General features: G+C 39.1%; 1 protein-coding gene and 1 long non-coding RNA gene across 2 annotated transcripts in view; one reads left to right on the forward strand and one right to left on the reverse strand.

Moving 5' to 3' along the window:
- The window catches only part of LOC146485475 (uncharacterized), a 100,259-nt gene that overhangs the window by 57,263 nt on the left and 28,648 nt on the right, over positions 1 to 14,348 (forward strand). The gene's annotated exons all lie outside the window — the stretch shown is intronic.
- Positions 1,912 to 12,529, reverse strand: LOC146485479 (protein phosphatase 3 catalytic subunit alpha-like). Its single transcript, XM_085103347.1, has 12 exons — positions 12,321 to 12,529; positions 12,004 to 12,204; positions 11,754 to 11,878; positions 11,417 to 11,528; positions 9,404 to 9,549; positions 7,149 to 7,288; positions 6,956 to 7,033; positions 6,702 to 6,796; positions 5,887 to 6,012; positions 5,182 to 5,338; positions 4,747 to 4,844; positions 1,912 to 4,071 (listed from the first exon to the last, which is right to left on the reverse strand). The coding sequence occupies exons 1-12, from the start codon at positions 12,367 to 12,369 to the stop codon at positions 3,944 to 3,946; spliced, it is 1,455 nt and encodes a 484-aa protein (XP_084959473.1). The 5' UTR covers positions 12,370 to 12,529; the 3' UTR covers positions 1,912 to 3,943.

A 14,348-nucleotide genomic window follows, 5' to 3' on the forward strand; every position in this document is an offset into this window, starting at 1 on the left:
CAAGGACATCATCACCTGATATACCAGCATGCCAAAAGGGGTATGTTTATTTTATAACCCTCCGATTAATTTCTCAAATACAGTCAAACCAGCCTCCCCTGAGCGACCATCCAAAATGTCAAGCCTAGGTGGTTGCTTACGGGAGGTCAGACCACACGGGGTCTAAACTTCGAACTCATTAGCATAAGGTGACTCCAGACTGCAGAGAGTTCCAAAATTGTGTTGCCAAAAAATTTCAGTATCCAAGGTGATGGTTCACGTGTGATAAATTACCTAATACGGCGAATGGGACAAGTCTATTTCGGGACACCCGGTACCTCTGATTGTGACATTCATGTCCCCTGAACTATCCAAGAATGTACATGTGATAATGTTACAAAGGCAAATTGTCCAACTCCTGACAGGGGATAGATATGAGGACTTTTGTCGCGTATGTGACAAGTGGTCGCTTACGGGAGGTTAAAAACAAAAGAAAATTGCAAACTGTCATCTCTAAAAGTGGTTGTGGTTGCCAACGAGAGGTGCTCGCTTACAAGAGGTTCCAACTATAGTGATTTGACTGACAGAGGAAATTTTAGTATTTTGGAAGTGGTTGGTCAAGAGAGGTGGTCGCAAGCGGAGGTTCGAGTGTACGCACACTTTACTGTGAAAAGGACAAAACCAGTGATGGCCCCATCATAACAGAATTAAATAAATACAGGCAATATTCAGCCAAATAAATACAAGCAACCAACCGAAGTTTTACTAGATTTTTACTAGTTACTGTGATAGGATTACAACAACCAAGACCTGAAACTGATGTTCTTTCTTTGTTTTTCTCATTGACAAAAAATTGGGCAACTCTTGCCAATATGGACGAGTGTTATCGTCTGATAACCACCCGTCCGATTTTGTGCCACGCGTGTTTTATGGAACGAGAATGCATGGAAATTAATGAAATTATCATTATTATAAGCTGATGCATTGGATAACACAGTTCCAGAGTTTTGATTTGTCTAGTGGCAAGGTATACAAGCCATACTATGCCCCACAAATATTATGTTAAGAGTACATGTCAGGGGAAAAAGAAAACAATGCTTAATCAGCCAGATTTGGCTCTTTTTTTGTGGTTGTTTTTTATAAAAGTTTTTCCACTAGTGCTTGTTAGATACATACATCTTATTCGATGGTTTTACATATAATACGCACGGATATTTTGTGAGTTGCGTAGTATTTTTCTGAGCCCCGAAGGGGCGAGGAAAAATATGAGCAAAGAGCAAAATGTCCGCGAGTATTATATGTAAAACCATCGAATAAGAGATTTATTATTCCACTACAAAAAGATTTTGTTATTTTGGCTTCTCTGTTTTGGTAACAGTTTTGAAATACACTCGGCATTAACCGTCCATTGGTATATGGCGTGTACGAATGACGTAAACAACGTAGAAAGCCAGTTAATTGTCTTTAATTTGATTGGATAACACGAAAAGATAAATGTCAAGTGATTGACATGCTCAAAACTTGTTTTCGAGCTTGCATCGTTTCAAAAACTATTCTTCGTCCAGTCCGGCCATTGTTGCTCCTTTTTTCTGCCTTTTCCGCCCGTATTTGCTCTGTTGTAAACCGGTCAAACCGGGACATTACAGTGTATTACGGCCTCATATTTTGCGCATTCTATTGACCTTATTTGGTGAAATGACATAACAGTGGAATAATAAATACATCTAATTCGATTTGCGAGTTGCAACTGGGGCACTACAGTGTAATACAGTCTTGTGTTTAGCACGTCTTGTTCTCTTAACCTCATTAGGTAAAATGACATAATAGTGGAATAATAAAAGACGATCATAGCCAACTCATATCCAACGCGTGCTGGTGGAATGACTGTTAAATATCAGCAATATGCTATATGGGACCAAGACAGACACAATATTATTTCCTTCTTCAGAAGAACCTTTAATTAAAACAAGTGGCATACATTGCTCTCCTTTGCTTTGATAAAATCATAAATAAAATGTCTCCACCTACTACACAACTCTTATATGCAATAGGGGCTTTATATAGACAGCATTAAATGTCTCCTACATTATTACATTCACAAAACATTTTCCTTATTAAGTTATAATACATCAACAACATAATAACCCTATTCATAAACTATCTAATAACGAAAAGAAATATTAATACACAGGAACAATTAGACAATTTTCAGCCACACCAGGGGAAACGCGCCTGCAAGCAAATGGATCCCTAAGGGCAGCCAAAAATCAAGCCTAGCAATAATTGATAGATGCAGTTGGTTTAATCAGTGCGTGTTTGGCTGACATTATTATGGAAATTTGACTTGAAAATATACCTCTGTCAACACAAAAAAATTCAAGCCTTTTTGAATGCTAGTGGATCAACCTGGATCTGTACATTTTTATTCCATATTAAGGAAACCAAAGTAACCCACAGATCCAAATATTCTACTCCCACCTTGCAAGCTAATTTCTCTTGGGCGGCTTAAAATACTTGTAACTCATGGCTCTTTTTCAAAACAGGTCACTAGTGAAAAATTTGGCTCCAAAATTCTTTTTCTATTTCAATGGTCTTTAGTGTATCAGTGCAAACTCATCACATCCGGATCTTAGTGGAATCCGTTATGACTTCATATTAATTTCCTATGCCAGCTAACCAAAGCACATTGCCATGATACATTAATATAATACATCTTCGAGGTGTTTATTATAATTATGCTCGGTCACAGAAATTTGCTATACATTAGTGCAAATTACATGTTGTTCTGAACAGAAATGGGGTGAGAAATTTTGCAAGACATGACATGATTATTAATTTTGAAAAAAAAAAAAAAAAAAAAAAAAAAAAAGCATTATATCAGTTGGTCACTAAGGAAAGTCCATGCCATAACACAATTTAGTTTTATGATGAATTTACTGAGTTCGAAATTGAATGCAAGGGGTTTTTGATTCAAACACTGTGAATGGCTAGTTTCAGGATGGTTCGGCCACATACAATTTGAACAAGTTGGAAAATTTCTTTAGTAAGTAGTGTGGAGTTACATTTTCAAGTGACGTTTTCGTTGGCTTTGTGTCGGTGTTGCTTAAGTTCCCCACTTTCAAGCCTCAAGTAGCAGGGGGGGGGGGGGGGGGGGGGAGGGTATTTCAAATCATGACAAATGTTTGCCAGGCCTTTATGTGACAGCAGACGGAAGCATAGCAGCAATGAGCCATGCATCACTTTCATCTTAGCACAACAACACCTCTGGCATTGCTAACATCGCTTGTTGGATGAATTCAAGCATCATAAAGTCAACATGGAGCTATGCTTCTGACACAAGAAACAGTAAATAGTAATTACAAGAAATGAAAGTAAAAAAAAAATGAATGCAATCAGGTAGGGAGAGTTGATGCTTGGAGCATGATGCTGACGGAGCTAAGAAATTGAAATCCTCAGGTTGCTAAAATGCTTGCACAAAAAATCATCTCCAACTCCTAACTACAATTTAAGATATTATGTATATCTATACACTGTATATTTATTTACTGGTAAAATCATTGCAATATATATTTGTCTGGCATTTGAGACATTTTGCAGGTACCAATCAGAGAAAGGGGAATTGTTAACTAAGGGTCGTGCACATCCTGGGGGTCCCTGTACGGCACAGGAGCCTGCTGTACAAAGCTTTTGTCACAATCGGTACATCATGACGCAATTCACTCCATCAAGATCTATCAGAACGTTCTCTAACTGGATAACACCAGAAACATGGCAAGCACTTACCCAGTCATCGTCACAACACAAAATTTAAATACATCCAAGCATTATCTTAGCGAGTGCAACATGCTTCACGAGAAGCACATTCCCATATTTTACACCACTATTCACAAGGTTTATGCTATGCTACAAAAGTACACGTAAGAGATGACGACGGGTTTGCAATGCCTAGCATCTATCCATGGCCTCACTTGGTTCCTGGCTGCATCGGCAAGTCCTTTCGTGGCGGCATTCTTTCGTTCACCTGGTCAAGTCCTTTGGCCTCTGCAAAACCACTGATTTTGTGATTTGGGCTGAAAACTTGCCCTTGTAAGGCTGAAAAAAATCATAATGGAAATAAATAAGTCTTGATTGTGTCTATCGCTTGACCGTCAACTTATATCATGGCAAACATTTACCATCACAGATATAAAAAAAAACTGTGATTCTTTTCACAATGTGCAATTCCATACTCCCCCCCCCCCCCACCACAGAAGGTTTTTTGTTTTGCACCCTCCCTCCCCCCAGGAAATTCCAGTTTAGCCTCATACTTTGCTTCTAAGATTTTGGGTTTTAAGACCCCCCTCCCCCTAGGAATTTCTGGTGCCCTCCATGGGGTGGGTATGGATTTTCTCTGGAACTGCACAATAGAATCATACAGCGGTCACAAAAACTAAATTAATGAAATGAAAGTCGGAAAGAGCATGATGAAAAATACCTACTTGCCAAAAATCAGCATCTTTTTGCAATTTGGGGGTGAGAATATTGGCCCCTTTACACTCCAATGACCCGATACAAATCCGTCTAATTTTGGCCTGCATCAACATGCATGAGTTTTTCAAATGGCAATTTCTGTAAACAATGACAACCTTGTACACTCCGGATGAAGAAACAATTCCTTCTTTCTTTGCCTTACATGCACTTATGAAGAAAAGAACTTTCACATCGACAACCAAATATTTCTCCACTTGGTCCTCAAAACAATCAATAACAGCTACACGGTGAAGTTACCTGTCTCAAGCCCCTGCTTTCCTCCGGATAGGAGTCCCACTGGGAGGTGTCCAGAAGGGGTAAGTCCTTTGAGTTGAACAACGCTTTCACTTTCCTCTCTGAAAACAAAAAGATGTTTGATCAACACAAAATCACAACCAAGGGTGCATTTTTTGGGAGAATCCGAAAACGGATTTGTGATCTCAGATCATTCTGCATCAAAGGAACCGACAAATCATTGTCCAGAGTGGATTCGTTGGTTCCTTTGACGCGGCATGATCGGAATGATCTGAGATCACAAATCCGTTTTCGGATTCTCCCAAAAAAACGCACCCCAACAGGGAATCAGGGGTGTCACTAAAAGCCGCCTACCAGCAAAATTTCGCTTTCTGAAAGAGATCTTATCACAAGCTGAAATTTCTACAGAACACATTAAAATAGACACAAAACACCCACCTGAGAACTGTAAAAACTCTGGCCATTTTCCCAATAGCTCGTATTTTACTGCGTATGACCTCTTTTCTCTTGATAGCTTCACTTTGTTCTTCACCCTCCTCCCCTTCCAGTTCCTCGTCTGTGCAGATGTTGAGGATGTTCACCAACATTTCCGTGACTACAAACAGGGATGCATAAAAAATATAAATCATCCTTATTGAAACCAACTATGTCCGGTGCAAGAATTTTGACCATACAGCGAGACAATAATCCTTGAAACAATGAATCATTAGTTATTTTTTAGTACCAGGTTCATGTACATGTAGTTCTAACTTTGAACAGGTGGATGAAATCTCATTTTGACTACTGAATGAATGAATGAATTCTTTATTAACAAATGCCAAAAGAAACATGCCCAGAGTCATACATCTGGACTTACAATTTCATATAACTAACTACTATAAAAAAAGAACTAATCACAAACTATTGACCAATGTGCAAAGACAGTTAGATAAAATTGAAAAGGCATCCATTCACAAAACAGCGTTTATGATGTTAAGTTCTGACACATGGCAGGATGTAAGGGTGTCCCCTTTTCCTAATTAGGCTTCTTGATCTCTGGGGTGGAAGCAGTTCATGAAGGGGATGAGTATTCACAAGCTATTGAACTTTACAACACAGATAACACACATTTTAAAACCCTCATTAATCACCTCAAGACCTCACCTTTCTCCCCAACAAACGGTAAAGACCATGTGAACACATCCATAAAGTTTGGGAGCCAGTACGGATGAGGCGAGCAGTTGAACTGACGAATATTCATCACGTTATTTTCATACTTTAAAACAGCAGCTGAAAAAAATGGGCATCACAATTTGATCAATCTCTAAGTTCTCTTGACTGCCTTTAACACATTACTCTGAAACAATGAAAAGTGGATGGGGGTCAGACATGGTTTGTATCTTTTACATTGCACTTGAGAGTATTTCTCAGAAGAAATGGTGATTTTAGTAACAGTGTCTTAACGACAGTGCCTATTATTGTTACTGTGCATATGCTCTGTGCATCTCAAGATACTCAGTTTCCTATGGGTGGTGCCTACTAATACAGGGATATTTTTGCTCGGCTTAAATCTATGCGGAGAAAGCAGAACTTAGCAAGTGCTTTTGGTATCCAAAAAGAAAATTGGGGGTAAGCATGAATTTTTCAGAAATAATAAAGCTTTGATTTGGAAAAAAATGCCATACATTGCTTTGTACTTTACCGCTTTTTCGAATAATTGCTGCTTAACTATCTCTAAAAAACGCATGGTTACCCCCAATTTTCTTTTTGGATTTCCATAGCCCTTGCTAAGATCTGCTTTTCCTGCATACCCATGAATCAGTAGAAATACGCAAAAATACTTCGGTATCAGTAGGCACCATCCTTAACTATTTTGAAAATGTCTGTAGCTACTTGAACAAACCACTTTGAGAAGGCTCTGTCTTACACCAACAATTTGCTGTTATTAGAAGAGAGCAAACAATGGAGCTCTGACAAACCTTTGTTATTATAGACATCCAGATAGTTAGGAGCTGAAAAGATTGTGATAAGTGAAGGAAAACCAGTCTCTTGACTTTTTCTGTACATTCGGTACCTAAAAAAGGAAACAGAAAACTTCAGGGAAAATTGCCAGTGTAGAAAATTAACACAAAAATGATACACTATTATATACACAGAAATACCAAAAGTGCAACTTGGACACTTCAAATTTTACTCCTTAGAAAATGGCTTAGACTGATTATTTTTTCCTCACCCCGCATCTTGTGCCTCGTGTGCTCTGATAATCGAAAGCAAATTGTTCTTTTGAAGGAAATCACATGTTGCTTGGTAACTGAAAAACACACAAATAAAATAATGTTATCGTCAAACTGCCAAAGGAAAATTGCTGCTCTAGATGGAAGATCAAAGCTTACTGCTCAAACAGACAAATATAACATGCACAATACCTGTAGAAGTATGAACAGCCTCTGACTGTGTTATGGCTGAAGTGTTCGGAATTTTTTTCATTTCCATAATCTTCCAGTGGATCAGACCACAGCAAGTCGCACATGGGACCGAACGCAGGTGGCTCAGTGAAACGGTCAATCTAAACAGTACGAGACAAAATGTTTAACAAACAAGCTTGAGAGTCATACAGATATTGCATGATGGATGACAAGGGCTCGGCCCAAATCAACTACATGTATATCACATAGAAATCAAGAACTGTGAATCCTTGTTTTGGAAGAAATCACGATAAATACTGCACTAAACTGAACACTTTACCCCATAAATCATTATTTTGAAGGTTAAACTGCACATTTCAAGCACCTTTTTGATACTCACTATCGATCACAGTTTGTAATTCATTTCACTGAGTTTACATCTTGTATGTTTATTCATCTTAGTTCAATCTTTCATCCAAGAGGTCATATTGTTGAGTGACAAATTCAAAACACTGGTCACTTTTTCGCAGAAAATTTAGTGGTGAAAAACAAAAAAACTTAAAGTTTCTGTCTCGGGGCTATAGGTCTTTAAGTTGCCCTTGGAAATTTAATGTCCAATTTCTGTGGGGCAACTATCAGCCAATGGATCTTTAACAGAAACCCTACATAGTTTAACCCATAACGCACCGTGCCGGCCAAAACCGGCCGTGATTTTGGCCTCATCTGCGCGCACTCCACGATTTGAGCCTACCTCCCCTAGAAGGGAATTTTTTGTCCCCTATTGTTCTCATTGTCTTCAGAAAGGACTGACCAATCAGAATCCACTTACTGCGCATATATTTTTAGGTCTTAGGGGGGCCCAGACAAAAGAGCTTTTTATCTTTAGGAATTGGTGTCCGATTTCAATTTTTGTTGCCTCGTGGGCCGCGCGGCTAAATTTTTAGTCGCCGATTTTCGCGTTTTCCGAAGGAAAACACACCTTTTCGAAATGGTAAATTGAAAGAAGAACTGCTAAGGAATACTCAACAGTTTCGACAGCGAAAATCCGAGAAATAACGGGGAAGAAATTGCGCTTCGAGTACGAATTGTTGTTTTATCCAGGCGACGAGCGAGCGAACAGCTCAAATCATTATTCAGGCCACGGACTTTCTGCGAAATTTTAGACTACTTCTGGGAATTCAACAGCCAAAAAAACACAGGTTTGATTGTGAATTTGTACTGAAATACTATTCTAATTGACCGATTCTTTGTATTCTGAACAGTTTTTGCGAAATTATTGAGAAACATACCCTGCACGGGTCGATAAATTCGCTTCGAATTGGACTTGTTGTTCCTTCAAATCGCTTGCGCGTCACTCGTCTCGCATTTATAATTATACGCGTTTCTTTCTAAGGCGTAAACAAAGACTTTTCTGAATAAATTTTTCATTTAGGAAAGCTTTCTCTGTGTTTTTTTCTTTCTATTTTCATTGAGAAAACGTGACAACTGTGTAATCTTGCGTAAACAAACACATGCTCTCGAGACGGATCCAATTTCGCCCATGTGACGCGCGGATCAAATTACATCGAAATTTCGGAAATTTTTACCTTCAAGTTTGTTTTTTGAAAAATTTTTAATTGGCAACTAGTGTATTTTATTCCATAATTAGTAATTTTAACTATCTTAGACCAAAGGGGTGTTGTTTTTTTGCCCTGTAAGGTATGTATTTTTACTGCACATGGGTTAGGAAATAACCACTTCGCCAATTTTGCTGAATTTTGGAAAACCTCTGGAAACGGCTGGTGCTTAATGGGTTAACTGATGTCACATGGACATCAAGAAACAAACCTTTCAAACTTTTTGCAATAAAAGGAGCAGTTGAGTGAACAGATCAAATTGCTGAGCTTTCAATTTGAAATGTAGAGAAAAGGGTGGGTAAGAGAAACCAGAAATTGTACCCAAGCACGTCCTTGTCAAACAAGAACGTTTTGCTGTTCTCTCTATTCAACTGTCCTGCTGTAAAAGTTCACTAATATCACCAACAAAATTCCTTTTTCGAACTAACTTCACCTGGATGATAATACAAGACAATTACAGCAGAGTCCACCATGTAAATACAACATGATGGAAATGGATAACACCACATCAGATATGGCCTTCTTCACAGTCTCATCCCCTACTTCATGTACCCCCACATCATCTGCACACTGTACAATTACAGTCTATGTCATGTAAAGCTACACAAAACATACTACAGTTATTTTAACACCCCTGGTTATTTCAGGCCATTATCGTACCTTTTTTATATCATCTAAGGTATATATTTCTGGCGACAGCCCACCATGGACACAAAGGAACTGCCTGTTCATAAGAGCAGCAAGAGGAAGGGCGTCAAAGGACTTCATGCAGGCATCATACACTGCATCTGAGTATTTGATTTTGCCTGAAAAAATAAATAATATAAATGCCTGTTAGTTTGAGCTCAAAACATAACTCTTCTGTAGTTACTGACAGCTGCGACAGTACATAATTTTTTTTCTTAGAAAGTAACCTCAAATGTTTGGGTACTCTGCATGTGTTCACTAGTACCAGCGTTTGAATACGAGTAAGTAAACTGTTTCTAACCTACAAAAAAAAGACCTTTGTGCAACAGAATGAAAAACAAAACCCAAGACCCACATACAATTTGTTTATAAAAGAGTAAAATTCTTCAACTCAATACACCGAATTCATAAAGATGGCCACCACGCGGTTGAAACTGGGACCTACACTGTAGCACCAGTGCAAGGCATTTTAGGACAGCCTTAGAATCAACAATGGCTTCTGATGCGACAAAATCAAATTCTAATGTAAATTGTTGTGTTCCATTGTGCAATCAAAAAAGAATGATCAGTCCAGAAGGGCAAAAGCTAGGATTTTTTAGTTTCCCACAGAAAGAAAAGCTGAGAGATGTCTGGCTTGCTAAAATACAGAGAGACAAAGGTGAATACTTTAAAGTTAAAGATACAACTAAAGTCTGCTCTTTGCACTTTGAATCGAGTGAAATCAAGAAAGGATTTGGTGGTAAATGGTCGTAAATGTCACGCCTGTCCTAAAATGCCTTGACTCCGTGTTGTCCTAACCCGCCCCAGGCTCAATACCGTGTGGCGGCCATCTTTATGAATTTGGTGTATTTGCTGAAAATGTTGTGCGTTTTGATATCACCCCATAAATAACATTGCAAAATCCCTTTAGTAAATCATGCATCCCAGTGGATTGGGCCTTGCAAACAAATCCAAGGGAACAAATGGCTGCACACTTCAGCAATATCCAATCAGAATGAAGATTTAGACAGGTGTACCTCCTAAACTAGTGAGTGGAAGGCAAACAGATTAAATCACAAGAGACTCTAGTTTGTCAAAAAATTAGTTCACAACATCACCCGCCAGAAGTACTTTAGTCTGAAATTCAGACGTCTCTTAACTACGCCCACAGGGGTTCAGGGCAAAGAGACGGCTGATAATATGATGTTTCAGACTAAGAGGAAAGCAACTCGCACGGAAATGCATGCAAGTTGTTGAGTTGCAAAGAATGCCAAACTATTCTGAAATTTTATTAAAACATTACCACATTATGTAGCTGGAACTAAAACATTTAAAATTTGACGAATAAATAAAACACAATGGTAACACCACTTTTAATGACAATGATCGTCTGAAAAAACAGCATAACATTCAAGTCAGACACAACCCACCATAGTTTTTTTTAAAGGAAAACGAACCTTGAACGGCTGAAGTAAACAAGCGAAACGTCAAAATTTATCTTTCCTTCAAAGAGAACTTCGTTACAAGAGGACGAATGATTGTGATAAAGAGTTGAACGAGTCAAAGAAATTTGAATTGTCTAAGGCTGAATTCACGGTAAATTAAGCAGAGAAACTATTCTTGATTGCCCACGATGTTCGCCAATACAGATGTAAATTTTAAAAGCGCAACACCATAATTAATTCATGAAAACCCAACGAGTCTATATATTATAAAGTGAAAAACCTCGAGCGAAGTTCAAAGTTATCGTTTTAATTTAAGTTGACAACAATTTTGAATACAATATCAAAACAGAACCGTACGAAAGACAAGCATCGAACAAACGGCACTTGAAATTAATGTCCACTCCAGAAGCTCTATACCTAGAATGGTAATTCGTTCGACAACACAAAATTTGTCTTTTTTCCGCGGGTATTTAGAGGCGTATGCTTTGCAATGATCGCATTGAAGACACAAGAGTCAGATTGATTTTAACAGTTCACTTAAATGTGAAATACAGATACTTACATTCTGTTTTGAAGGTGAAATACTCCGTTAAATGTCGGCATTCGTGATTTCCCCTAAGCATAAATAGCGTGTTGGGATGGAGGAGTTTTAACGCCCATAGGTATAACACGCACTGCAAAAGAAATAGGGTAATGTTGACACGATACTTCGACCTGTAACGTCCACTCATTAACGACAGCAGCTTGGTCAAAAAGGGGCGAAACTAAAAGACACGATGACACGTTCAATGGGAGGAAAATTGAACGAACACGCGTAGCAGCTAATATACACAAATGCACGATTCAATTTGAGCTTAGCCAAGATTTTTTACGACCGACTAAGTTTTTCGCTCACTTACCTCGATTGAAAAATATCCTCTATCGACGTAGTCGCCAAGGAAAAGATATCTCGTAGAACTAGGTGGCCCTCCAACTTCGAATAACTTGATTAGGTCGTAGAATTGCCCGTGTATATCTCCGCAAACTAAAAGACAAATAGAACACGACACGTTCAGCTTTACACCGATCGAAGACACAGTTCTAGCCTGCGACCTGCTGCAGACTTTTCATACCAATACCTGCACAATTTTAATCGACAGTTGCCTGTACCTGTTATGGGTGCTTCGACCTCCAGCATGGTTGGTTCTTGTGATAAAAGTTCCGTTCCTGAATTGATAATTTTAAGAGCAACATCTTCGTCAACTCTGCCCTCCCTCAAGAGATGATTCTTCAATACATCTGCTTTAGGTTTACCATTCGCATCGAACACATCAGCCAAAACAAGTCGTTCAATCGGTGGCATTGGAACAGCTAGAAGGGGAAAAAGGAAGAAGAAGCGACATCCAAATTAATTACAAGGAATCCCATAAGGCAAAAATGGCCGCTATTGAGAAAGCTGGCCAGATAAGCATTATTTTGATGCTAACTTTTGAGCACTCTATCTGACGTAGGAAGCTTCCCATCTGGAGTAGCCATCTTCCTGAGATCCTAAAATATGCGATGGCGAGTAATGGCCAGTAGCTGTAGTCTTTCAGACCAAGATGGAACCGGATTTCGTCTATCACTACAATTCTTTCTCAGCTACGACCTTCACTGGAACGACACAACGGACACATAAACAAATGCAGCAAGCAAGCAAGCACCGCGTCTGCGCGGTGAGAGCCTCGCTTCCACGCAGCCTCACCCTTATTCCGTGCATCGCACAGTTTTTTACCATTTTGTTATAAATTTATTATTGTCAGTCCTATTACCACTGAAACATAAAAACGCTTTCCCGGAGTGACACAACGGAGTAACACAAACTGCAAGGCTGATACTACGTGAAAGAGTTGACTTTGCGAGACAACAACCCGACAGAAACCGACAAAACAGGGCTGCAACCGTGGACAGCTGTTTCGTTCTTATTGGAACTCGTCAGCACGGTGTAGCAGTTCTATATGAGACCAGCGACAGAGCCAGCTCAAATAAAATGCAACAAAACCCATGTCCTATCAAGTTTCGTACTTTGAACCTGCCCGCTCCCCGAATCACGCGTTGCCACACCACGTGCCTCAGGGAGAAAGCAGACAAAGCATCGAATTCCTGTCTCGCAAAGTCAACTGAATGTAGATGGCCAAAACCATCTTAACATTGAAACGCATGGACAAAACCATGCTTAAAAGGCACAGCATATCGGATCTGTAAAGACCTACGGCCCCAAAAAATAAAGTAAAGTTTGCAGTTTTCACGTCTACAACGGAGTAAGTCGAAAAACTGACCCACCTTGTCAGTTGACTTTGGGATTTGGAATGTCTGATTTCAAGTCCACACCACTTAGGTCACTTAGCGCTAGAGCTACGAACAACACTGTCTTCTATCAAGTTCAAACTGATTGTTTAACTGCTATGCCTTCTAGAGGCCTCAGTTCTAATCAGGAAAATCTATACTAAAGTAGGATATCTTTAATTTAGAGGTTTCACTATTTCACAAATCAGTCAACCATACGGTAACAATTTGTCATCGCATTCCCCTACAAACCATCTAATTTGCGCTAAATGTGCCATGTGCTTCTGCTAATCGACATTGCGCTATAAGATACATAAGCTTAGTATGCCTACCAATAAAAACCTTAAATACCCCCCCCCCCCCTCCCTCCGAAAACCAGGAAGGCGTACCCAGGGCATCTGACCGTGTACCATGCATGCGGTACTGGGGATTTTTTCAAGGACAGAATTTCGCTTTTGTGAGCGAAGAGCTCACTTAAAATGGGCTTCATAATAGCTTTTGAAGCTACTATTAACACATTTCTGTTTTTACAATAATTATCAAAATTCTCGCGCCCTGATTAGTTCGCAAAGAGTGCAGAAAAAATGTTGTCATATGTAAATCAATGCAAGGCTATATCTGCAATTTCTTGAAGCAAGAAAAAAAAACACAAATTTACAAGGTATGTAGTTCACAGATTTGCAGTTGATTAGTGTGAAATAAAAACAATTCAAAGCAACTTTGCAAGATTTGTGGTTGAATGAAGTATTTTGCTCGCGCTTTTCTCAACGCCAATTCGTCTCGTAAGTTTTCCATATTATCGTAAAAAAAAAACAGTTTTCATTTTGCCGCGTCTCTGTGCTCTGATAACGCACGGATGACGTCAAAACGTGGTAAAAAGCCACGACTCTCCTGCGACTATAAGTGTACGTCTTTGTTACCAGTCACACGTTTTGACGTCATCTGTACGTTATCAGAGTTCAGATGCACGGCAAAATGGAATATATTTGTTAGATAGATCATAAAATGACACCATAAAATTCAAACTTGAGGTTTTAAGACTTTACGACGTCCTATCTGGTCTATTCAACAAATAGATTTCATTTTTCTGTGGGCCTGTACTTTGATCACGCAAAGAGGACGTCAAAACGTGGTAAGAACATCAGTGACGTTACCTGCCTGCGGCTGGAAGCGTGCTTCGTTGTTCTTAC

This window comes from Pavona decussata, unplaced genomic scaffold (assembly GCF_977016875.1).
Source record: "Pavona decussata unplaced genomic scaffold, jaPavDecu1.1 SCAFFOLD_26, whole genome shotgun sequence".
NCBI classification, from domain to species: Eukaryota; Metazoa; Cnidaria; class Anthozoa; order Scleractinia; family Agariciidae; genus Pavona; species Pavona decussata.

What these genes read in the sequence shown, in the direction of transcription:
- LOC146485479 (XM_085103347.1), bottom strand. Translation starts at nt 12,369, where the DNA reads ATGGCTACTCCAGATGGGAAGCTTCCTACGTCAGATAGAGTGCTCAAA. An exon ending in GGATGTCTATAATAACAAAG is followed by an intron (nt 6,013 to 6,701) that starts GTTTGTCAGAGC and finishes CATTTTTTTCAG; the next exon opens with CTGCTGTTTTAAAGTATGAA. An exon ending in AAAGCAGGGGCTTGAGACAG is followed by an intron (nt 4,072 to 4,746) that starts GTAACTTCACCG and finishes GATTTTTTTCAG; the next exon opens with CCTTACAAGGGCAAGTTTTC.